At 36.7% G+C, this 27,648-nt stretch overlaps 1 protein-coding gene across 1 annotated transcript; it reads right to left on the minus strand.

The window, feature by feature from the left end:
* Positions 1-541: 541 nt before the first annotated feature.
* CRISP1 (cysteine rich secretory protein 1) lies at positions 542-26,740 on the minus strand (the record flags this gene model as incomplete). Its single annotated transcript, XM_081094648.1, has 8 exons — positions 542-669; positions 2,931-3,019; positions 4,993-5,090; positions 12,642-12,787; positions 13,834-13,924; positions 16,395-16,523; positions 18,409-18,484; positions 26,658-26,740. The coding sequence occupies 8 exons, from the start codon at positions 26,738-26,740 to the stop codon at positions 542-544; spliced, it is 840 nt and encodes a 279-aa protein (XP_080950774.1).
* Between the last annotated feature and the right edge of the window lie 908 nt (positions 26,741-27,648).

The following is a 27,648-nucleotide window of genomic DNA, read 5'->3' on the forward strand; positions in this document are numbered from 1 at the left end:
AAACAATAAGACACTTAAACCACTTGCAATGAGGCAATATTTACCTTGCAATAAATGAGCCTGGACTCTTTGTTTGCTTTGTAAATTACTTTAATGATTGATTTAACATAGAAGTAAAGTTGCTAAGTGAAGAATTATTAGTTCATGGACGTTTGCAGAGAAGACAAACACCAGGTTTGTTGGAGATGTGAGAAAGCAGGGGAAGGAGTTAAACAGAGAAAGAGGAAGCCAGTTATGCCATCAACTGGATTTTGTCAACCTACAAGCACTAACTCGCGTGATTTAAATATGGGGCAGGTGTTAACTGGACCTTTCCCTCCAGGAGTAAGAAATAAAACGATGTTCCTTCAGGGTGTAGCAGGACAGGAGTGGGTGGCATTGGTGCAAATATCTGAGGCCCATGTATGATTAATGAAAATAAGGATCTCAAGTATAATTAAAACCAAATGAAATTCAGCAACAGCTACTGAAGCAAAATAAGGAGAAAGATGCAATACAGCGGACATTTCACTAGCAGCGTATTACAGCTCTGTCACCAAGGTTACTTGATCTCAGTGGTGCACAAGCACGTGGCTTTGCATTGTAGTGTGACTGACAGGGCGCGGCATCCAGGAACCACTTTCTGTATATCGCAGTCAGTGTATTCATCATAATAGGTGCAGGGGTTAGCTGAACGGAAAAAGCAATGTTATCTCAAACAATCACAGTCAGTGGGGAAAGAGGGCAGCTCCTAAAGGCATAAACATAAAATTGACCAACAATAGCTTATTAATTTTGATTATCATGAACTAATAAAATTAGAATGGAAAACGGGTAATGAGTTAAATGAGGTCAGTCATTAAAGAAAAATAAAAAGATGAAAGTTGCCTCTGACATTAAACAGGTTGTTTTAATCACTACTTATTTATTTATTTATTTATTTATTTATTTATTTATTTATTTATGGTTAGACATATCTAAGCAGATTGGAGATGAGTCATTTTGAGATCATCAACATCATAAACTATATATAAGAGAGTTTTATTGATGTGTGTATTCTGCTTATATGTTGCTCTACCATTTAATAGGTAAGGAATTGCTTTGGATTATTAAAATTAATATATACCCATATATACTAGGGTTTGTTTCTGGGCTCTCTATTCTATTCCATTGGCACTTGTCTGTTAAGCCAGCACCACTCTGAATACTATAGCTTTGTAATAAGCTTTGAAATCAGAAAGTGTAAGTCATTTAGCATTGTTAGTGAAAAAAATTCATGCATGGCCAATGTAAAAATCGTATAAAACCCACACATAGAATAGCAAAATTTTCAAATAACCTCTTTACCCAGAGATTTTCTTATATAACAAGGCAGTGGGCTCTATATTATGAACAAGCACATATCTATATCAATGTTTCTTTAAATCAGCTATCATTATTCCACTGTCTTCTGCTATGTAGTATTTTAGAGAAATATGATGTGAGAGATGTGTATTTCTTTTTATGTAACATGTTTTTCTTTGACTTCTCTAAATTGTTTTTATTATTCTTTTTTCTTTTATTCTTTACTCTCCCTAGTTTTATTGAGATATAATTGATATAGAACATTGTATTCATTTCAGGTGTACAACACAATATTATGATGTATGTATACCAGTATACTGTGAAATGATTAACAATTAGTTTAGGTAGCATTCATAACCTTACATAGTTTTTTTTTTCTTCTGATGAGAACTGTTAGGATTTACTCCTTTAGTAACTTGCAAATATATAATACAACACTTTTAACTACTGGCAAAATGCTGCACATTACATGCCCAGAATTTATTCTTTCTCTAACTGGGATTTTATACCTTTTAATCACCTTAAGTCATTCTTCCCGCACCCCATCTCATAGCCTCTGAAAACCACCAATCTATTCTCTGTTATGAGTTTGGACTTTTTTAGATTCCACATATAAGTGAGGTAACATATTATTCATTTTTCTCTGTCTGACTCACCTCATTTAACATAATGTCTTCAAGGTTCATCCATGTTTTTGCAAATGGTGGAGTTTGCTTTTCTTTATGGCTGATTAGTATATCACATTTTCTTTATCAATTTATCTGTCAATAGACAGTTAGGTTGTTTCCATGTCTTGGCTATCGGTGCTAACCATGAACAGATACCTTTTTGAGTTAGTGTTTTCAGTTTCTTTGGATAAATACCTAGAAGTAGAGTTGCTGGATCACATGATAGTTCCGTTTCGAATTTTTCCAAGACTCTCCATACTATTTGCCAAAGTCACTGCACCAATTTACATTTCTGGGCTCTCTCCTTTGTCCCATTGATCGATGTGTCTGTTTTTAAGTCAGTTTTATACTGCTTTGATTACTAAAGTTTGTAATATAGTTTGAAATCAGGAGTGTGATACCTTCAGCTTTATTTTTCCCCTTAAGATTGCTTTGGCTATTTGGGGTCTTTTGTGGTTTCATACAAATTTTTAATGTTGATAGTGACATTTCTGTGAAAAATGCTAAAGGAATTTTGATAGCGATTACATTAAGTCTGTAGATAGATTTGGGTAATGTGTACATTTTAGCAATATTAATTCTTATAACACATAAGTGGGTAATATATTTTCATTTATTTGTGTCTTGATTTTTTTTCATCAATGTATTATAATTTTCAGTATATAGATCTTTTACTGTCTTGAATAAATTTATGCTTAGGTATTTTATTTTTTCTCTGTAATTGTAACTAGGTCTGCTTTAAAAATTTTTTTTTTCTGATTGTTATTTGTGAGTATAAATACAACTAAGTTTGGTATAATGGCTTGTATCCTGCAACTTTACTAAATTCAATTGTGAATCCCAACAGATTTTGGTGAAATTGTTAAAATTTCCTATATCTGCAACTAAATTGAATCAAATCCATGGTTAATATTAAGCAAACTGGGATGTAAAACTTACTACAAAGTTTGTTGTCACAGTCGTTTGGACAATCTTCACATGAATCTCCTATCATATAAGGCATACCCTTTAGTTCAGGTTCATTTCCCCTTAAGAAAAAAGAAAAAGTGGTCTCATAAATTTGAAGTTTGAAAAATACATATAAAATGTACTCTCTATTTACTATCAACTTTAAAGACAATTTTTGAAAACCACTTGTATATAACAATGTTAATCTTTTAGATGACTTTAATATTTTCTAGACTTTGTAAGTTGTACAATGAAAATTTATCTTTTTAAATGTGCAACAGGCAACTCTGGTGTCCTAAGAATATTTTGAGGGAGTTTGTACCTCTTTGAACAGTCAAGTCCTAAGCAGAATGACTTTAGAGCCATTCACAATAGGAAATTTTTCTTTATACCCCTAAGTACTTGATAAATAGTTACATGAAAGTACATGGTTCTTAACAACGTGAAAAGTTTTAAGTGAGTGGAGTTGTTCTAAATTTATCTTGCGCTATGTGATAAGAAAATTGAAACATGTTACTGTCTTTTATAGAAACAGATGAAGTATTATAAAAAGTAAAACTACACCATATTTTACTCAACCTAAAGAGCTGGAGGACAGAGTAGTAGGTAAGACTTTCCCGTTCTGAGATAATTTAAGACAGGTTTGCCTGCAGATATCTTAAGAAAGATTAAGTTGATTCTTACTTCATAAAAAGTAAAGCAAATGTTTTGGCTGAAAGAACAATCTATCTAATATTTTTTTCTCCTTGATCTATACATTGTTAAAAAAATTACCATATAAAATATTTTTATTACTTAATTCAGTAAGGGATCTTGTCAGATACACCATGAAATCTTTTTGCTAAGAAAATTTTTCAATCACAACTCCATGCTTTCTACTTCTTTTTGTATTGTCAGGAGTTCAACACAGACCATCAACCCCGTCAGAGATTAAGCACAATTTGTGGCTTTTAAATGCAAGCAGATCATTATTTTTCTCAGCACTAACTACATAGATAAAAAAAAATCACAGCAAATACTAACTACTAAAATAAAGATATAATAAGACCAGAAATAACTCACATGGACCTATTATATGAATATTAGAGGCCCAGGGCATGAATCCGTGCACAGGTGCAGTCCCACAGCCTGGCCGCTGATTGGGATCATCTTGCCCAGTACAGATCAGGGCCAGTGGGGGCTGGGGAGGGACCACGTCAGGTTGGCCAGCCAGCCAGAGAGGGACCATGGGAGGGCTCCAGGGTGTGTCCGGCCCTCTTGCCAATCCTGATGGTCCGGACCCCAGCAGCAAGCTAACCTACCAGTTGGAGAGTCTGTCCCCTGGTGGCCCATGTGCATCATAGCAGTTGGTCGAGTAGTCGACCCAACAGTCGACCAATTGGTCTAACACTTAGCATATTGTTTTATTGTATAAGATGTTATATAAATTGACTCTACAGTGATTTTGAAGACATCATTTAAAGTGTAAAGGTGATAGCATATGATCAGCTAAATCATTTTCATTAGTTCATATTAAACATCTTTTTATTGTGCTACACATATGGGAGGCAGTGGCAAAATACCATGGGACAAAGGAGCACACCTGCCCTTCACTAAAGCAATCAGATTATTTCTTCTAGGAACTGGCACTCACACTGTTGGTAATATATAAACTTAATTTTTAAAGAAAAGACATACATTGATAGTTATACTGAAAAGCTAAAGACAAGAACACTTGGCTTTTTCTGTTTATTCTTGATAGTCCATTGTATTTCTGCCCTTGCATTATAAAAATACTCTGCATTGTTGAAGTAAATATCCCTGTTTTTTACTTATGCTAGCTCAATAACCAGACTACTTGTAATATTTCTGAATTTAAATATTCTATTAATGATAGACAGAATTATTTAGAAAAATAGGATGTAAAGAAAAGTGTGTGTGTGTTTGTCTGTGTGTGTGTGTACAATGTTTTAGGAATAGCTAAATAACTGAAATGTAATACTTATTTAATTTTTATTCTCTGTTTGAGGAACTAGAATAAAAGCTATGTGAACCCAAACTGTATAATACATACTCATGGCAATAGTGACAAACATAGAGGAATTGAGGTGTCAATTTTTTGCAGCATGATGACACACCACAGCCAATGAGGTAAGAGGAAGACCAAATAATCTGTAAATATAAAGAGATTATTTTGTTAAAATTTGATTATTTTCTATATGATTATAATATGAATATTGTTATCTATGATTTAAAATAAACACTTTGCTATTAGGATGCTTTCAGCACAGCTATTTATGAAATCATAAAAAACAGAACGATTCTCATGTGTCTAGTGGTTGGTAGGAAATGGTTGAGATTTTGTTTCCTCACTTGGGTTGGACGAACTAGAAAGGACCTTATTTGCAAGATTCTAATGTGCTATGTGCTTCCCCAAGCAATATTTTTTTTCATTATTTAGAGCTCAGATGGTAAGCTATTCCATAATTCAGTTCCCAGGCATGAAAAGACATAGGAGATAGTGGATCTGCCTCATTATAGCTGAAGGAGAAATGGAAACCCACTGACACCTGCAGCAAAGGACTATGCGTAAGAAAATATTCTAGAGCATTTAAAGTGCCAACAAGAATGAGAAATTATGGGAAATTAAGACATTTGAAAATAGCTATGCATTTGGGGAAATGGAAAAGAGTCCGAGACATAGTCTCAGGCGTGATACTTGCTTAGAAAAATAACATGAGACGACCTCTAAGTTTCACCCTAGTTTGATCCCCAGTCTCAAAATGTATCCTGTTAATTAATCAAGGTCATTCCTACAAAATGGCAAAGACTGGGAAAAGTTGCTTTTTTGTTCAAATGTCTTATTTTTGACAACAACAAAAAATCACAAGTTATATGAAGAAATAGAAAAACATGTCTCATTCAAGAGACAGATGGAATCACAGAAACCCTGAATATACACAGGTGTTAGACTTACTACACATAGACTTTAACACAACTGTCTTAAATATGCTTAAAGAGCTAAAGAACAACACAGAAAATAACTAAAATAAATCAGGGAAATAATATATTAAAAAGTGAGAATGTCAACAAAGATTAAAAACTTTTTTAAATAGCCAAAGAGAAATTCTAGAGTGGAAAATAGCATAACCAAATTCAAATAATGTACTAGAGGTGATCTATAACAGATTTGAACAGGAAGAAGAAAGCATTGACCAACTATGAGACAGGTAATTTGAAATTATTGTATTTGACAGAGGCTAGGGGGTTTATGGGACATCATCAAGTAGCCCATATATACATTTTGGGAGTGCTACCAGGAAGATATAGAATAAAAGGAGTAGAGAGATCATTTGAAAACATTATTGTTTAGGATTTCCCAAATTTGAAAAAATAATTTAATGTACAAATCCAAGAAGATCAATGATCTCCAAGTTGAATACAACCAGTACTAAGATATATTATATTCAAACTGTCAAAAACTAAAGATTAAGAATCTTGAAAACAGAAAAAAATACTATGACTTATCATGTACAGGAATCTGCAATAAGATCATTAGAGAATTTCTCAGCATAAAACTCACAGTACAGAAGACAGTGGGTGATACATTTAAAGTTCTGGAAAAAAAAATAGTAGACCCAAAATCATATACTGTATCTTACAAAACTGTCATTCAGAAATGAAGGAGAAATTAAGATATTTTGAGCAAAACAAAGTCTGTAGGAGTTTATTGCCAATAGATCTGCCTCACAAAAAAATTCTGAAAGGAATTCTTCAAGTGAAATGGAAAGAAAGTAAACAGTACCTTGAAGACATATGAAAATATAATATCTCCAGTAAAGTAAATACATGGTAACATATAAAAACCAAGATCATTGAAATTTTGTTCTGTAGTGCTATTTTACAATTTTTACATGGTTTAAAAATAATTGTATAATAGTAATAACTCTTTCTTGTAAAAATAATGTGTTGCATAAGCAGGGTGCTGGAACTATAAATGAGCACTTTTGTATGCAACTGGTTATTAGTTAAAACAGATTATTATACTTTTAGAATATTACATATAATTCCCATGGCAACCAAATAGAAAAATATCTATAGTAAATACACAAAAGGAAATGAGGAGGGAGTCAATAGGTGCCACTACAAAAAGTCCACTAAATAAATAAACAAAAAGATGGTAATGGAGAAAATGAGGGACAAAAAAGAAAAAAAAATATGGTTTCCAAAATGTAAGAAATAAAACACTCCAGCCAATACATTTTGTCAAATATACATTTTGTCAAATACACATGGAAAAATCACCAAGATAGACTATATGTTAGCCTACAAAACCAATTTTAATATATCTAAAGTCTTAAATATAACAAAGTATTTTCTTCTTATCACAAAGGAATGAAACTAAAAATCAAAAGATGAAAGAAACTGGAAAATTTACTAATATGTGTATATTAAAAACACAATCTTTACAAGTGGGTAAAAGAGAAATTAAGTGGGAAGTTAGAAAATATCTTAAGACAAAAATTAAAAATTCAACATACTAAAACAGGGTTAAAGCAGCAAAAACAGTGCTAAGTTACACTTATAGCTATAAATGGTCACATTAAAGAATAAGATCTCAAATCAATAGTGTAAAGTTTTATTTTAAGACACTAGAAAAAATATAATAAGTTAAACCCAAAGCTAGCTGAAGTAAATAACAGAGATTAAAGTATAGATAAACAAAATAAAGAATAAAAAAATCAATAAAACCAAAAGTATAAATCTTCTTCAAAAAGATCAATACAATTGATAAATTAGCTAGATTAACTAAGGGAAAATAGAATGATCAAATAAATTACATAGAGAAAATCAATGTTTCTAAGAGGTGATTCTTCAAACAAAGAAATTGCAATAGAAAAGCTTTAACAAAATAAAGAAAGATCTGCCTCTGATCACTTCACTGGAGAATTATACCAAATATTGAAAGAATAATGAATATCAATAATTTTTAAAGTCATCTAAAAGTTTCAAGATGAAAAAATACTTTTTAACAATTACTATAAACCAGTTTTATTCTAATACTGGAGACTGACACAGACGCTACAAAAAAGAGTAAGCTACAGCCTTGGCCAGTGTGGCTCAGTTGTTTGAGCATCGTCCTGTGCACTGAGAGTCACAGGTTTGATTCTCTGTCAGCCAGTAAAAGCACATGCCCAGGTGGCAGGTTTGTTCCCCGGTGAGGGTACACACTGGAGTCAACTGATCAATGTTTCTTTTTCACATAACATTTCTCAATCTCTCTCTCTCTCTCTCTCTCTCTCTCTCTCTCTCTCTCTCTCTCTCTCTCTTTTTCTCTCTCTCTCCCTTTCCCTTTCTCTCTCTCTAAAATCAATTTAAAGAAGAAAGTAAACTACAATCCAATATCCCATATGAACAATGTAAAACTCAACAAATTAAATTCAGAATCATATTAAAAGTAACATTATTATATTTAAAATCATTTTTCTTAAAATACTAATGTTTATTGGATATAAATGGCTAATTATTTTGTATCTACAATCTTGTAATAGATTTATTTTGCATGTTGTAAAAATTAAAATAGAATTTTAAAAAAAGAATTGTACACTGGGACAAAGTAGGATTTATTCCTCCAAAATAAGGATGGTTTAACACATAAAAATAAATCAATGCAGACTAACACATGAAAACAATGATGAGAAGAAGACACATGATTACATAAATTGAAACAAGCATTTTATAAAATTCAACCTCTCATTATACAAAGTGTTCAACAAACTGGTAAGAAAAAACTATTATAACATAGTAAAAGCCACATATGTAAATCTCTCTGCTAACATCATAATCAATGGGAAAGGTGGAATTATTCTCCAAGATCAGCCACAAAAAAAGAGTGCTGACTTTTGCAACTTCTATGAAACAAGGTGCTAGAAATTCTAGCCAGAGCAACTAGACAAGAAAAAAAATCCAATTAGGAAAGGAAAGAGTAAAATTATCTGTATAGATGACATAATTTTATATGTAGGAAACCCTGACAATGCCACAAAAAAAATCATTACAATTGATAAACAAATTCAGAAAATCTGCGGAATACATTAGCACAGGAAAATCAATTGTGTTTTCATAAACCTGCAGTAAACACTCTGAAAAAAATTAAGAGAATAATTTTCTTTAAAATAGCACCAAAAAATACAATATTTACAGGGATCAGCAAAAGCAAGTTAATAACCATAATAAAGAATGCTACAATGAATAAATAATATCAGAATAAACTGTGTTTTGCATACTTACAATTATAAACCTACTTTTGTCCACCCTGGTATAAATAAACCTAAGTTGGTGAAAGATTTGTATACTGAGAACTAGTAAACATAGCTGGTAGATATTAAAGAAGACTGAAATGATAAGAAAGCTATCGGATGTTCATGGGCTGGAGGACTTCATATTTTTAACATAATAACATTACTCTAAGCATTCTACAGATTTAATGCATTTTCTGTCAGAATCCCAATATATTTTCTTTTCACACAAAAAAATCATCCTAAAGCAGAACAAAGTTGGAGGTCATACACTTTTTGATTCCAAACATTAGTAAAAGCTACAGTAATAAAACTGTGGTTCTGGCATAATGATAGACATATACACCTATAAAATAGAATAGAGACCTCACAAATAAACCCTAACATAAATGGTTAAATGTTTTCCAACAGGGTGCCAAGATTATTCAATGGGTAAAGAAAAGGCTTACCACAAATAATGTTGGGAAAACAAATATCCACATGGAAGTAAACAAAGTTCAACCCTACCTTACACTACATAAAAAAAATTAACTCAGAATGGATCAATGACCTATATATAAATGTGGAAACTATAAATGTCTTAGAAAGTAACAAAAGGGAAAAACTTCATGAAATAGAATTTGGCAATAATTTCTTGAAATGGAACTAAAAGCACAGGCAAGAAAAAAAAAGAGATAAATTAGACTTTATAAAAATTTGGATCATAAATAGGATACCATCATCAGGGTAAATATGCAACTCATACAATAGAAATTTATATTTACAAATTATAAACTTGATAAAGGATAGGTATCTTATAACTAAAAAACAAACAAACAAAACTGATTAAATAAGCAAAGGATTTGAGTAGACATTCCTTCAAAGAAGATATACAAACGTCTGGCAAGCACATGAAAAGGTGCTCAACATCACCAATCATTAAAGAAATGCACAACCATGCCACAGTGAAATACCACTTCAGACCTGGATTTTCTTTAATATATCAAATAAACAAAAACCAGCACTAACAAAAAAAACAACATAAAATACTAGAGGCCAGGTGAATGAAATTTGTGCATTCAGGGGGTCACTCAGTCCAGCCTGCACCCTCTCACAGTGCAGTCTGGGAGCCCTCGGGGGATGTCTGACTGATGGCTTAGGCCTGCTCCCCATACATCCTTAGCACAACTGTGGAGGGGGAGAGACTCCCACCACAGCTGCTGTGCTTGCCAGCTGTGAGCCCGGCTTCTGGCTGAGCAGCGCTCCCCCTGTGGGAGCGCACTGACCACCAGGAGTCAGCTCCTGCATCAAGCGTCTGCCCTCTGGTGGTCAGTGCGCATCATAGCAACTGGTTGTTCTGCCATTCCATCAATTTGCATACTAGCCTTTTATTATATAGGATTAAAAGTGTATGTGTTAGGTATTGAATGGTACATCTCCTCAATATTCATATTCCAAAGCTTTAATCCAGAAGTATGGATCTATTTGGAGAAGCCTCTAAGGAATTAATTTAGGTTAAATGGGGTCTGAAGGGTGGGGCCATGATATAATAGAACTAGAGGCCTGGTGGATGAAATCCATGCATGGGTAGGGACCCTAGGCCTAGCCAGCAATCAGGGCCGATCGAGACCTTTTGGCTGTCAGCGGGGGCCTTCCTTCGGCTGGCAGGCAGGGCTTTCCTTTGTTCCATGCCGCCCCATGGTGGTCAGTGCACACCATAGCGAGTGGTAGAACTCCTGGTTGGTCGAACTCCCGAAGGTACAATTTCCATATTAGCCTTTTATTATATAGGATTAGTGTCCTTATAATAAAAGGCACCAGAGAGCACCTTCTGCCCACCCCTACCTCTCTCCAGGTATGCACAGAAGAAAGACCATGTGGCAACATAGTGAGAAGATGGCCACATATAAGCCAGGAAGAGAGCTCTCACAGAAACTGCCTAAACTCCAGGCGTTCACAGACTTAAAGCTTCCAGAAATGTGAGATAATAATTTTGTGTTGTTTAATCCACCCAGCCTGAAATGTCTTGTTATGGCAGCCCAAGCAGATCAATACAGTATGGATGTGAAGAAACTGGAAATATTGCTGTCAGGAATGTAAAAATATAAAGCTGCTATGGAAGACAGTATGGCAGTTCCTTAACTAATTAAACATAGAATTACCATATGATCCATCAAATCTACACCCAGGTATAGTCCCCAAAATAACTGAAAACAGGATATGAACCAATATCTGTATACCAATATTTTTCGCAACATTATTCTCAATAGCCAAAAGGTTGAAACAACCTAATTATCTATTGATGGATGAATGGATAAACAGCAGGTGGTATGTACATATAATGTACAGCCTTAATAGGTTGAAACACATGCTATAACATGAATGAACATGGATTAAGCATGTTATGATAAATGAAATAAGGTAGACATTAAAAGACAAGTATTGTATGATTCTAACTATGTGAGGTATCTAGAGCTGTCAAATTTAAAGAGACAGAAAATATACTGGTGGCTGCCAGAGGAAGGGGAGGGGGAGATATGGTAAGTTATTATATAATGGGTACTGAGTTTTAGTTTGGGAAGATGAAAAATTCTGGAGATGGATAGGGGTGATAGTTGAAAAATAATTTGAATGTAGTTAATGACAGTGAACATTAATGGTACACAATTTTAAAATGACAATTTTAATAATATATATGTATACTAGAGGCCTGGTGCACAAATTCATACACATTGAAAAGAAATTAATTAGAAGAAATATTTTAGAGGCTGGGGAGGGACTGTGAGAGGTTGGCTCCAGGGCGTGTCTGGTCCATCTTGCCCAGTCCCGATCATGGCCCATGGGGGCCTTCTCGCCCAGTCCCCATCCAGGCAGATCAGGGACAGCCTGCCAGGGAGGGACTGTAGGAGGTTGGTCAGCCAGGGAGGGTCTGCAGGAGGGCTCCAGGGAATGTCCAGCTTGTCTCGCCCAGTCCCGATCAGCCAGACCCTAGCAGCAAGCTAACCTACCGGTCAGAGCATCTGCCCCCTAATGGTCAGTGCACATCATAGAGACTGGTCAAGCGGTTGACTGAACAGTTGACTGACTGGTGGGACCCTTAATGTATTAGGCTTTTATATATGTAGATTATTTTACCACAATAAAAATAAACTGGAAAGAAGGGGATTCTCTGTATTGTTACAATTATTTTCATTCTTTAAAAATATAACTTATAAATTACATTGGTATATTAATATTTATTTTTCACTTCCCAGAAAATAAATTATGTAAAGAAGGAAAAATCCTCACATTTCCTTGAGTTGCAACTTATAAGAGGAATTCAGTAGGTCAAGTATAAGTTTGAAAAAAGTGGGTAGAATGATTGCCCTTGGTTATCAGTCACCTATTTTTCACAGATGATCATCGTCACTTAAGCAATGTGTATATTTGCCAGTTCACAAGTTACCTGAGTGTAATGATCAACTGTTTGCTCATCCTCTGTTGACCAGACACCATACTCAAAATTTTTAGATTCATTGTGCCAGATTCCAATCACCTCTGTCCATGTGATAGGATAAGGAGTCAAATACATATTTTCTCCACAAAAAGTATCTGAAAGAAGGGAAAAGGGTTGGGTTATACTCTAAAATTTTGAAAGTACTTTAGAAGAATGACTTCCTTATTTTTACTTTATAAATGATTTGCTGGCTATCCAAGCAATATCTTATAAGAGGAGGTGAGCTCAGTGATTTCTCTGCTGGCAGTCTTCTCCCTCTTGGATGAGTGCCCTTCTGGTGCTCAGGTCTGGTGAGACATTGACAGCAGAAGATGATGTGTGAGGCTTAGAAATCAAATCAATCAACATTTCAGTCTTTGTCGCCTCCAAGCTGATAAGAAGGGTGAAATCAGTCAGAGCAGACTATGAGTTGTAACAGGGCCCATGGTTTAAAAGGAGCCACACAAAAGTATGAATCATGTAAAGTCCTTGAAATAAGCATTTACTAACTTAGCCATACCACTTGTGAGGTGAGTTCTAATCAAATATGGCATTCAGGAGTGATCTGCATCTCTCTGGGGAAGGAAAGACTCGCATTGCTAATTCACTGCTCAACAATATTGGACAAATATGGAGGTTTCACTAGTATTTTTTAATATTTTCTGATAAACAAATATCTTATAAATATTATTAATCTCTGCATTCATAGGAAGTAGCATTGGCTTTCCTGGAAACTAACAGCGACTGACCTATTATAAATGCCATGAGATAGACTCATATTTGAACACCTACAATTGTTCTTCTGGGAAGCTCAGTAGAGTTGAATATAACTTCTCAACTGTACTAGTGTTCCAAAGCGTAAGGTATGGTGATATTGTGGGTAGCTGAAATAGCTGCATAGAGTAGCTAGCTAGAAGGTGTCCATCACTCAACTATTCTGTAACACTGAGAGCTTTTATTCTCTCCTTATGATAATTAGAATCTGAACACTGAAAATCCAAGTTAAATAATTAATAATAATGAAATAGTATTATTATAAACAGCGGGCCACAATTCACCGGCATTTATGGGGCAAATGCAAACCCAGATGGCATGACTTTCCCGGTGTCTTAGCAATCCCCGCGGACTTGTGAACAAAGGTGAGTCATAGACATACACCTACTTGTAATTCTTCTCTTCAGTGCGTTGCTCTGCACCACGTCACAATGCTTTGCCAGTTCTCTGGCATTGTTTGCAGCTTCGTTATTCCAACTCTACAGCAGCAGAGTAAAATACAAACACATAATCTCAACATTTCCATAGTAAGATTCCAATGTATTGTCATTAAGAATCCACGGCCAGAAATATACTCAATTTAAATAATTGAAGATAATTTAAATAAACATACTGCTTTAAATAGTCTAGTTGAAAGAGAAAGACAAAACTTTCAATTCATTCTTTTAGCCTTTATGCTTTCAAAATCAAAATTTGATAACACATTTCAGATGTAGCTTCTCTCTCAGAAGCATTAAAGAGGTTAAATAAATACTTCTTGAAAACATACCAGGGTTAGAAATCCTTCCCATCACTCATTAGTACATATTATTTAGTCTGTTGGAATCTCAGTTTCTTCCTCTGTAAAATGTAATCCATACTTTATACCAAATAGTTTTTTCAAAAATTTTAATATGATAATTGATGCAATACAATTGTGATGTGATAAATCTTATGTTACATGTTCAATAAATAGTGGCTGTGATTAGAAGCAAGTATAGTGTCACATATTTCCTATAAAATTGTGTATAATAAAATTTATAGCTAATACTTCATGCCAGGATCGGTACCCAATTCTATATGTATATTGTCTCATTTTTACTCACAGATTGCTTGTCATACGTACTGTGATGCACTAACCAGGTCCCCTTGTGAACTGAAGCTTTTATTTCCTCTTAAGCTGAGAATCCTGCCCACAGACAACTCTATTATTGCCTGTGCTCCCTAAAGTTGTCCTTATCCATGAGCATAATCCCTTCCCATATCCAACAGCTAGCACACATGGCATCTGTAACTTCTAGGACATTTCCTTCCAACTCAGGACAGCTCAGCAGGGTTGTGTCCTAGTTGGATAGTTTCCCACGGGATTAGCTAAAGCCTCTGCTCGGACTGTGTCACAATCTCATTCCTCCGTTTGCCCAATGATGCTGCTCGCTCTCCCTCCATAGGTAAGTGTACATCTGGAGGTTGTTCCCCGAATGAATATGCTGCATGATAATTTCCATCTCAGAGTCAGCTTAGCTTATTGTGTAAATTAACGGCAGCATTCATTACACAGAGCCTGTTGTTCACACCTCCTTGAGGATGCTCTGTAGGACATTATGTTGGCAAGATACTCTGTTTTTGTGATACTAGTACATCCCTGATTAAAATAGCAAGTGAGTGTTTATGGTTATTGCACCAAAGTCATGAATTCTGGTTTCGACAAGTGGTTCTGTTTAATCAGGTCCTTACCCATTATACAGAAACTCTCTTTTTTTTTTTAATCCCTGGCTGTCAGTGGTGATGGGTACTTTAGCCATACTGTCTGTAATTCTATCAGTTTCTTTCTATCCAGATCCTGTGAATTGTTTATGGAACAGCTCGATTCCCATATTCCCTTTAAAATGTTACCCAGCTTTACTGGTGCGCCTAATTTGTCATCTTGTTGCTCTCTCACACCTTTGCAGTTAGCACGAGAATACAGCCATTCTTATAGTCTGTTTCCATTATATAAACCTTAATCCACAATAATAAAATATAGTAGTGTCCATATTTTCTATTTACTCTATAACCTCCTTGCTACACTTATTTGCTCATCTGGAAACCAAGGAGTTTGGATCATGTTCATCCTAAGGGAAGTACCTAATTAAGAGCGGGTGCCTGGAGCTGGCCCTTTGCAGTCAACTCTGTACTGATGCAGTATTGATGACTGGAGAAGCTACCTCATTTCTCTGAGACTCAAATTAATCATTTGTAAAATGGAAATGATAGTATCTAACCACAGAATTATTGAATTCAATGAATTAACATAATAGGTTCTAGAAGAGTGGTTAGCACAATAGGCGTGTCAGTGGTAGCACTCACAGTATAACAATGCCTGAGATAGCTTTTGGTTTCTAGTGGAAAGACAATTTCTCTCTCTCTCTTTTCATGAGATGCCAGGGAACTGGAAAATAGATTTGTCAGTATTTTGTTTACCTGATAGCATCACCTGGCTTAGAATCTGGACATCTTTATTCTCAGAAGAGTGTCCTACCATTGATGACAGCTATGAAAGACCTCAATAACTTGTAGGCAAAGATTGTTATACTGACAACACTGGCTGGCAGCGTCAGCATCAGCTGGAAACTTGGCCTGGGCTCCACCCCAGACCTCCTAAATCAAGGTCTCAGAGAGCGGGGCTCAGAGACCTGTGCTGTACTGAGTTCTTCAGGGATCCTTAGGCACACTCGAGTTTGAGAGAACTGTCCCAGGGCACAGTATGCATGAAGCCAGGCTGTCTGAGTTGGAATTGTTGCTCTGTCATTTACTAACTGTAGGATTTGGGGAAATTGCTTACCTTCTCTGAGCCTCTCTTCTGCTAGGCCATAGGTTTGCTTGTGAAGACCTGACTTGCAGCATATTGAAAGTGAATAGAACATAATAAAAACTCAGGAAGCACCATTGCTATTATTTTCATCATTGCTATTACTTTTTAATTAATCTTACCATTTTCAGCATGTTGCTGGCTGGTGGATCCACTGCTCTCCTGATGGTGTTATGTAAATCAATAATTTCTTTTTGGACAGCTAGTGAGTCAGTAAGGACTGAATCATATGAAACTTTACCTGCATTTACCTGTTACCAGAAAATGATTAATTAGTCTTACTTCTTCAAAGTGCAATTTTTCAAGTACAGTGTGGTATATGCAGACCTACACACAATTTTAATTCATAGTTTATATTGAATAAATAATGATAAGCAGCATTTTACAATTTGTTATCTCTATGTGTTACTTTCCATATCTTCAGTGCTAGTTTTGAGGATTTCTGAATGTCAGTATGATATTATACAAGCCTATAGAATAGTGCAACAGCCTGTAGTGGGGATTTTTGAACTTTATAATTGGTACTTTGGACCACATTAAAGCACTTGTTATTGGACAATATGAACCACAATAATCTTGGTAGCAAACCTTTTACTGACTGACTTTGCTCATTCCCCACCACACCTCCACGTGTTCTCTTTGCTTCCCAGATAAAAACCACTTACATGTTTGTTTTATTCATATGATAAAACATTAATATTTGCATCTGAAGTTTAAAGTAGAATTCAAGCCCGGGCTGCTGTGGCTAAGTTGTTGAGTGGCAATCTACGATCCAGGAGGTCATGATTCCATTCCTGGTCAGGTTATATACCCAGGTTGTGGGCTTGATCCCCACTAGGGGGCGTGCAGGAGGCATCTGAGCAATGATTCTCTCTCATTGATGTTTCTATCTCTTTCCCTTCCTCTCTGAAATCAATAAAAATATATTTAATATAAGATTCAAATCAGCCATAATCCACAATTTGTGACTTTTAAAAAATTGTTTACCTTTTATCTGCAACTCACCAAGAAGAAAAATAAATACCCTTAATATTTTTAGGTTATCATTCATTGCAATAAAGAGCAGCTTATTTATATTACACATCTGATTTATCCTATTTTGCATATAAAAATATAAAAACCATTTTCTATACTGAAGCTATTGACTTCAGCTTATAATAAAACTAATTTGGGGAACATTAAAAAGTCATGTTTTCTTCATATCATTGAGGTATTTAGAGGTACACATTAGTGGGCGAGCACAACATATATGGGACTTCTTCCTAATTATACCATTGAGCATTTTGTTTCTGTCTTTGATTGTTGAAGTTCTTGTTTACAATAAGTAGTGAGATTCAGGCCTTATATATTCACTCCATTGCTAATTGCTCCTGACTCTGCTCACTTTGCTCTTGGCATCATTAATTTCATAGTTTCTTTTAATGTGTTACAATCTTGTTATAGTTACAAACCAGATAGCTCAGTTTGGATATTAATGGAATAGTTACCTTTTCTGGGTCAACAGAACAGTATTTTTTCCCTATTTAGTCATGGAAAATACATGGATAAATAAGTAATTCTTGCCCTACATTCTCAGCTTTTTTGAATTGCCCAGAGGGACTATAATAACACAGGCATGGGCCCGTGAAATCAGACTACTTAGGGGCACTTACAAGCTCTGCATGTCCTAGTTATCTGACCTTGGCTGCATGACTTAACCTCTCTCTGTAATGAGGGATTAAGAATAGTACTTGCTGCTCTGGCCAGTATGGGTCAGTGGTTGGAGCCTGGGCCTGTGCACTGAAGAGTCTCGGGTTCAATTCCCTGTCAAGGGTACATACCTGGGTTGCAGATTTAATCCCAGGCCCTGGTCAAGGCACCAGCAGAAGGCAACCAGTCAATATGTCTCTCTCACATCGATGTTTCTCTTTGTCTCTCTCTCTCCTCCCTTCCACTCTGTCTAAAAAGCAATGGGAAAAAAATATCCTTGGTGAGGATTAACAAAACAAAATAAAAGAATAGTACTTGCCTAATAGGGCGATGGTGAGAACTAGGTGAATAGCAGACATAACATCCTCACATAGTGCCTGTAACAAAGTGAGTGTACTACAGGGCTAGATCTATTTCTTCTGGAAAATAATTATGAAATATACAAACCCCACATATTCTTATAATCAAACCAGGCAGAAATCCAGCAGCAGCAGCCAAAAATAAGAAGTGTTTCATTTTTATCCTGGAAAGAAAAGTAACATAATTTTAGATTACTGTCAACTCCTGAGATAAAGTTGCATAATAAGACTTTTTTTAAAACACTTTTAGATATATTTGCATTTCCTGAAAAAAAGAAACCAGCAGGACTATTGAAAGGTTTAATATGTTAGTCATTGGGATCAAGAGGTAAAGACAGAACTGCGGTTGGAAGAATAATAGACTTAATGTCTTAATTCCTGGAACTGTTTAATATGTTACATTATGTGACATGAGAGAATTAAGCAGGTGGAATTCAAATTGCTAATCCGCTGATTTTAAAACAGGGAGAGTATCCTGGATTATCCATGTGAGTTCAATGTGATCAGGAAGATACTTAAATGTGGAAGAGGGAGGCAGTGTCAACAATAAATCATGAGAAAGACTTGACTAGTCACTGCAGACTTCAAAGATGGAGGAAGGGACCATCACCAAAGAATAAGGGCTCCCTCTGGCAGTAGGAAAAGGAATGGACATGGATCCTGCCTGGACCCTCCCTGCTGAATCCCGATTTTAGCTCAGCCAGGCCCATTTGGAACTCTGGCCTCCAGAACTGCATGATAAGAAATTAGTGTTATTTTATGACACTAAGTTTCTAGCAATTTGTTAAAGTAGCAACAGGAAATTAATATAAAAACACAAAAAGATTAGATTTGAATTCTCTGTTGCCTTACTGGTTACCAGTAAATTATGTTCATGATTTAGAGATATTCTGTAACATCTGATTATTGTCATTGCGAGTCAGGAAAATCAGAATTAGTATTTCCTCTTCTTTATTTATATTCAATAGAGGTTGCTTTAGGATATGAATAAGTATAGGTTATTAAATTTGGTTGGCACCTTTTTTTTTTTATAACAATTTGCCAAGTTTATTTTTGACTCCATCCTGCTAAGTGATAAGGGGGGAAAAAAAAGGCAAATAATTTTATTCTCATTTTGAGAAAAACTTCCAAAAAAACAGATTAAGTTTCCCCTGCGCACAGTCAAACATGTTCAATATCATGGGACTTTTGTAAATTACATCAGGGAACGTGCACATGAAAACAATCTTGCCTTTATTGTTCTTTAGTCCTCTTTTTCTTTCCTTTCAACTCTTTATCCCTCCAAAATGTCACATATCCTCAAACCCCAAGATTTATAGTAATATAGTGACAGAGATGATGAAATAGGCATTCTATTCTATTACTTAACTCTCAAAAAAATGTAGTAAAAAACATAATTTCCCCCCTAAGTTAATTGAAGAAAAAGTAAAAAAGAGCTACTTAAATATAGTAGGTGGATTTTATATATATATATATTTTTTTCATTGATAGCAACATATATATGTGTACTTATTTATATACACATTTATATATTTATAAGGTGTTATTATCCTATCTAATAATAGACAAACATGGTAATTAACCATACCTCCACTACGCTTCCCATTGGCTAATCAGCAGGATATGCAAATTAACTGCCAACAAATATGGCGGACAGCAGCCACGCAGCTGAAGCAAACATGAGGCTTGCTTGCTCCAGTGACAGAGGAAGCCAAGGTTCCCCGCCTGCCACAGGCCAGCTCTGAGCTCCAGATGCAACAATGTTGCAATTATAGAAGCTAAACAAACCCAGAAACCTGCTTTCAGCTGCCAGCAGACTCAGAGCTTAGAGCGCCAGTGATGGCAACAGAGTTTCAATTATAGAAGCTAAACAAACCCAGATACCTGCTTTCAGCCAGCCACAGCCTCAGAGCTGGAGACGGCTCTCAGCTCCAGTGACAGCTATAGAAGGAAAATAAATCCCAGAATAAGAAAAAAAAAGAGGCTAGGAGCTTCAGTCACCCTCCAGCCTGAAAACGACCCTCAGCCCCTCACCCACACTGACCAGGCACCCAGGTGGGGACCCCCACCCTGAAGGGGGTGTGACCAGCTGCAAACAGCCATCATCCCCTCATTCAGGCTGGCCAGACACCCAAGCGGGACCCCCACCCTGAATCGGATCATCCTTCAGGGCAAACCATCTGGCCCCCACCCGTGTACCAAGCCTCTATCCTATATAGTAAAAGGGTAATATGCAAACTGACCCTAACAGCAGAAAGACTGGAAATGACTGGAAACTATGACACACACTGACCACCAGGGGGCAGACGCTCAATGCAGGAGTTGCCCTCTGGTGTTCAGTGCGCTCTCACGAGGGGAGCTCTGCTCAGCCACAAGCCAGGCTGATGGCTGCTAGTACAGCGGTGGTGGTGGTAGCCTCTCCTGCCTCCTCAGCAGTGCTAAGGATGTCCGACTGCAGCTTAGGTCTGCTCCCTGCTGGCAAGTGGGCATCCCCCGAGGGCTACCAAGCTGCCAGAGGGATGTCTGATTGCCATCTTAGGCCCAATCCCCCGGGGAGCAGGCCTAAGCCAGCAGGTGGTCATCCCCAAAGGGGTCCAAGACTGCGAGAGGGCACAGGCTGGGCTGAGGGACCCCCTACCCCTAAGTGCACAAATTTTTTTCCACCTGGCCTCTAGTTTAAGTTAGACTCCATGATGAGGCTGTCTGTAATTTCTCTTGTTGCATTTTCTGAGGGAAGTGTTTTGGGATGGTGTGTATGCTCATTATTTTGTTATGATGTTTTATGGTATACACTAAAGTGGATCTTAATTATACCTCAAAAAGCCTGTTATAAGTGGTTTAAGATGTACCAAAAATATTATTTGTTTCACATCAATTAAACCACTGGTATTGACAATTTAAAGATTTTGTCTTTTAAGTCTTTTTTTTCCCCCTTATGGACAAATTTACTGCTTAGATTTACATATAAATACATAATTTTTATAAAATATTATTTACTACTTTCCCCCAGAATTTCTATCATAATTTATCATGAGCATTATTTTGATTATGTGAATGACTTATACTGTACTTAATAAAATATTGGCTAAAGTTTGATTTTAGGCTGTTAATATTTTTCTCTGTAAGTAATCCTATGAATACATTGTTTATGTGAAGTTCCAATATCTACCTTGAGCAATTGAGTCAAACCATGAAGATAAAGGTTAATGCTTGGGCATCAGTAGTACGTTAAGCATTTTAGAATGAGGATTGATCCAGGTCATTCTGAAGCTGTCATCATTGGCTCAGAACTGTTATGAAAGTGCAGGTTTTGGACTCTCACTCAGACAGTTCTCAGACACAGAGTCAAAAGGTGGGGCCTGAGGAATGAAAAAATGGTAGGGAACAGGCAGAGATTGAGGCAAACAGCAATCCTGCAGAAATAATGAAGAGGGAGACATAGAGATGTTGTGGGGGTGGAAAGACAAGTGGGTCCAAGGTTGAGATTCCAGGGACCCAGACAGCAGCTTATTCCCTAGAGAATAAGGGCAGGGTTTGGGCCAGGCCTCCAGAAAAGTCCAAACAGTTCTCCATTACCTGGAGGTCTGCAAATCTAGGACCTAAGTAGGTCATTTTAACCTAGACATTATAGGTATTTGTACTGAGATAAAGGCAGCTTTTCTTCTTTTTAATTTTATTTATTGATTTGAGAGAGGGGGAGGGGGAAAGGGAGAGAGAGGGAGAGAGAGAGAGAAAGAGAGAGAGAGAGAGAGAGAGAGAGAGAGAGAGAGAGAGAGAGAGATGTCAACCAACTGTTCTACTTTCTATGCATTTGTAGGCTGACCTTGGCATGTGCCCTGACTGGAGATGGAACCCATAACCTTGGCATATCAGGATGATGCTCTAATCAACTGAGCTACTGCCCAGGGCCAAAGGCAGCTTTTCTGAACAGGGTATTTCAGAAGCAGCAGAGTTATCATCACCTCACTGGCTTTAGCATCAATCCCCACTTACACTTATTTTACATCCAATAGGCAATTTTAAGCCCAAACTCTTAAAAATATTTTCAGATAAGAATACTAGAAATTTGACACAGTATTTATATTTATTTCCTTACATGGCTGTTTCAGGATGTATTTTCATTAATATATAAACAGAACTTGGATATTTGCAAGCTATAATTAGTTGAAGGAAAGATCAAAAATGAGGAGAGAAAAAAACTGAGGAAAATTGAGTACTGCCCTCTGGCATGCCCTTGGGTATGCATTCTGACAGATTAAAGGGTTAGATCACGACTGTTTCAGAAAGTACCTACAGGAAGAACAGTCCCAGCCTTGTCTTAGGCAAAGACTTCATAAGAATAGACTTTATAAGGAATATAGTGCCAATCTTTTTATCTTCTTTGCCTCAGTGAGTTTGTCAATTAAAAAATTACTAAGGTAGCCCTGACCGGTTTAGCTCAGTGGATAGAGTGTCGGCCTGTGGACTGAAAGGTCACAGGTTCGATTCCAGTCAAGGGCATGCACCTTGGTTGCAGGCACATCCCCAGTGGGGGGTGTGCAGGAGGCACCTGATCGATGTTTCTCTCTCATCGATGTTTCTAGCTCTCTATCCCTCTCCCTTCCTCTCCATAAAAATCAATAAAATATATTTTTTTTAAAAAATTACTAAGGTAGAGCTTACATTTAATAAAGTACATAAGTATTAAGTGTAGAGATTGATAACTTTGTAAATATGTACATTCCCATGTAACTACCACCAAAAACAATATATGTAACAGTTTCAGCAGCCAAGAAAATCGCTGGTTTCCCCTTTCAGTCAGTAACTCTCTAGAGTAAAAACCATTTTGATTTCTATAACAATAGGTTAGTTTTATCAGTTTTGAAACTTCATATAAATAAAAAATATATTTTTAATAAATACGCTCTTTTGCTTGAATCCATGTTGAATGTGAAGTTTATTTTTGTTAATAGCTATGTAGTATTCTACTGTACATTAACAATATAATTTACCTACCCATTCTATTAGTGAGCATTAGTGAATAAAACTTCTATGACATGTTATGCATATGTCTTTGTACATATTATTATTCACTTTTTTTGAGTATATATTCAAGGGTAGAATCATTGGGTCATATGGTATACATGTTTTCCTTCAGTAGATACCATCAAATCTTTTTCCAAATGATTTATAAAAAATTGTATATTTTTTCTACCATCTTCATAGCCTCACCCATATTTAGTATTCTCAGTCTTTTTTAAATTTTATTTTAGAGTTTATCCATTATGTTTGTGTAATGGTACATATCACAATATTTAATTTGTATTTGTCTAATGATGACTACTGATATTGAATACATTTCTATATGTTTACCAGCCACTTGCTTACCATCTTTGGTGAAATATCTGTCAAATCTTTTGCCCATTTTTGTAATTAATTTGATTGTATCTTATTGATTTGTAGAAATTCTCTATATGTTCTTGATATGAAGTATTTGTCAATGTATATACTGCAAAAATATTTTCTTAGTCTGTGGTTTACTTTTTGAACTCTCTTAATTATATCTTTTGTCAAACCGAAGATCTTAATTTAAATGTGTCCAGTTTAATCTTTCTTTATGGTTAACTAGAGGCCAGGTACATGAAATTCATGCAGGGGAGGGGGGATCCTCTCAACCCAGCCTGAACTCTGTCTAATCCAGGACCCCTTGGAGGATATCCTGAGGATCGGGCCTAAACCGGCAATAGGACATCCCTCTCAAAATCCTGGACTGCTGGCTCCTAATCTGCATGTCTGCCTGGTCAGCCCTAACTTCCCCCACTCCTCCTGCCACTGGCCTGTTTGCCCCTAACTGCCCCCCCCCCATTGGCCTGGAAAACCCTTACTGCCCCCCTGCCGACCTGGTTACCCCCAACTGCCCCCCCTCTGCTGGCCTGGTCACCCAAGCAGCATAATAATCAGAGCAACTTTAGGGCTTTTGAAGATTATGAATTATGATTGTCGTTGCATTTACAGTTTATAATCAAGGCAATGTCTTTAAAGGACCTCATTGCTTTGAAATGCCCATATTTGGGACAAGCTGCAAAGATTAGCTACATGGTTCAGTGGAGCCATGATCAGATAGCAAAAGTTCTGAAAGGGATAGTGACCCCATGGCCCAGAGGAGAGAGGCAGCTTATCAGCTCTATTACATGCAGGCATGCATTCATTCCATAAACATTTATTGCAGTATTAATATGAACCAAGCTCTCTTCTAGATACTGCAGATCCATAGAATAACTGAACATATAAGCCACAATCTCATGCAGTTTGTAATCTAGTACCTGGCACATAATGCATACAATGCATTTATGGAAACTGTACCATAAATACCGGAGAATCTGGGGATTAAAAGGTAAAGAGTCCATTTTCCTATGGAACTTCTTGCTCCATAGGAAATCTACCTGCAAGATGGGAACATTCTAATATAAATTGGTCCAGAAGTGATGTGGAAGCAACTAACTGCCTTGAAGAGTCCAAAAATACTAAAAGGATATCATACCAAATAGTAAAATACTAAATACTCTAGATGTCATTTGTACTAGACAATGATAAATAAATGACTTTTAAAGCAAAGGATATTGTTACCCAGACAGAAACCATATGTGCGAATAGAAAATCACTTCAAAACCAGGTATATTAAGTTTTTTTTTTACTTAGTTTATTATTCTGAAAACTTGGCAAATGTCTGTGTCTACAAGTGCATTGCCATTTATAGTGATGTCTCTGTCTACATGGCTTGTTTGTATCTTTTTTTTCCATTTTGGATAAGGCCTTTGTTCGTTGGAAGAAAGACGCTGCTATTATTTAATAAAAATTTTCCTCAGATCTTTCCTGAGAAAGGCCAATTGAGTATCAACAAGAGAACAAAACAAAATAAGGTAAAGAGTGTGTACTCACGAATTATTTTGTGTTGTGTGTTGAGGTGGCGGGTGTAAAATAAAAAACAAGAGAAAGGTTGTAGGCTCTTGAGACGGAGTTTTCTGGCCTTGCCAAAGTGCTCTTAATGAATGCCTGGAAAACGGTCTGTGGCATCGCTGTACTAAATGTCATTTAAAAATCAATCACCAATAGCCGTAAGCATATTGTTGGAGGAAGATGGTATTAAGCTGGAAGCGTGCCAAGCTCATCCAGAAATCATTAAGCATTTTTCAGAAAGAGAATTTTGTATGATCACTGAAGGAAAACTCACAAATTACTGAGCAACTAACTTACTTTCTCCCCTACTGTAAAAAGAAAGCTGGAAAAGAGTTGCATTACTTTGTCAAACCAGCGCGGTTTATATATTGGAAATGTATGATTTGTCAGTTACGCTTGCCACACTGCTGTTTATCAAGAAGAGTGTTGATTCAACACCAAGTCAAGTGTTTGTGGAAACTTAATTGCTTTGGTTTAACTGTTGGTCCTGTCAATTCCTGGCATTGCTCTACCCAACACAATGCTGTCTGTATTTATGTCATCGATGTCTTCTTATAGAGTTGCCATCCAGCCTCAAATACGTGTTTTTTTAAAAATTGGGAAGTGTTGGAAAGCAAAGAATAACTTGATTGGCATGTGAGCCTCAAGCATGGGTGCCAGTTGGCTGCTTCGGCTCACCTCTCTTATTTTCATACATTGTTCTTTTTATGTTTAAGCTTCTTAGCATAGTAAGAAATAGTCTGCAATGGCTTTTTTTTCTAAAACCAAAAACCAAGACACATTGGTTTAACATATGATATAACAACATGATAGAATTGATTGGAACTATCCCAGAAAACCCTTGGATGATGGCTGAAGAATAATGTGCTCATAAGCATATCATGTTTGTTAAAATAGATGCCTGTAAAAAAAAAAAAAAAAAAAAACTGAAGCAAGATAGTAAGAAGCCAGGAAAACTCCTTGGCAAGTGGGATAGGGAAACTGAGACAATAGCTGATTCAAACTTGCCCCATCCAGCACCCTGACTCACCTGCCTCCTTCGCCCTTGCACAGCACTCCTGTAAGCATTAAGCCCTCAGGACAATGAGGTTCTCATCAGCCTCAAATAATCTTAGGAACAAAGTCTCCGGTCTGCTGACCACAGAGACAGAGTTTTGAGGAAACTATAGAGATAACATCTAGGCATCAGCTGTGTTTCAGCTCCAGGCCCAGAAAAGCAGCAAAACCAGGTGGAGCGATGCCACGGCTGGCATCTGGGCCAGATACAATGACCAATGACCCCTTACTTTGCACCAACCAATCGGTAGAGACCAGGACTCAGACCCTATAGCTCATGTTGATGGATCAGCATATTAAAGGACACCCCTGGAAAGCCTATGAGTATTCTATTGAAATCCTCACCTGAGGCATCCTCTAAAATCCCTGCCTTTAGAAAACAGATCATAAGCCTTAAGACAAAGTGCCTGCTCTCTCTCTAGAGCCATGGTCGGCAAACCGCGGATGGCGAGCCACATGCAGCTCTTTGGCCCCTTGAGTGTGGCTCTTCCATAAAATACCATGTACGGGCACGCACGTACAGTGCGATTGAAACTTCGTGGCCCATGCGCAGAAGTCGGTATTTTGTGGACGAACCAGTATTTTGTGAAAGAGCCAGACTCAAGGGGCCAAAGAGCCGCATGTGGCTCGCGAGTCATGGCTTGCCAAGCCGCAGTTTGCCGACCAGTGCTAGAGCATGCCTGTGCTCTCTGTCTTTTTTCTAAGCTTTAAGGGTCCCCATGAGACTTGCAACCAGGGGAGCAGTGGTAGCTCATCCTGGGCTCACCCCCTGACCCTGTTTCCAAGGGCCCTTTATTTTGCCTCTATAATTTGTTTCCTGAGTCCTCACAGCCCAGCTGGCTTACTTTGTCTGCCTCTGTGACTTTCTTTCTATGAGACCAAGGCAGCTCTCTGAACATCCTGCTCAAATCTTCTCTTCCAGCGTACTTTTGTTTTGCAAGCTAAATAAACGTCCTCTTGTGCTAGAGTTCTTGGTTCTGCGTTCTTTCTTTGCCAAACTCAAGAACTGAGAGCTGACATGGCCCATAACAAAATCTTAAAATAATTATGTCACTAGAAGTTGGCTACCAAAACTTAAAAAAATACACAAATATTTAAACGCAGTAAAAGAAGAAGCCAGCATCTATATATAAAACATAATTATAAAACGATACATCTATAAAAGCAGTTGCATACATCATGGCTATAACATCTTGAGGGAAAGATTCAACCTATTAACTTGCCAAATCAGTCCATTTGAAGCTGATTGTTTCTTTATACTGCTCAGTGCAATTGTGTTCATGCTGCAAAGTTCTCTGTATTGCAAGGCTATCCACCTCTAAACTTGCCTGGAAAC

Source organism: Myotis nattereri (genome assembly GCF_964212035.1).
Source record: "Myotis nattereri genome assembly, chromosome: 6".
In the NCBI taxonomy this organism is placed as follows: Eukaryota; Metazoa; Chordata; class Mammalia; order Chiroptera; family Vespertilionidae; genus Myotis; species Myotis nattereri.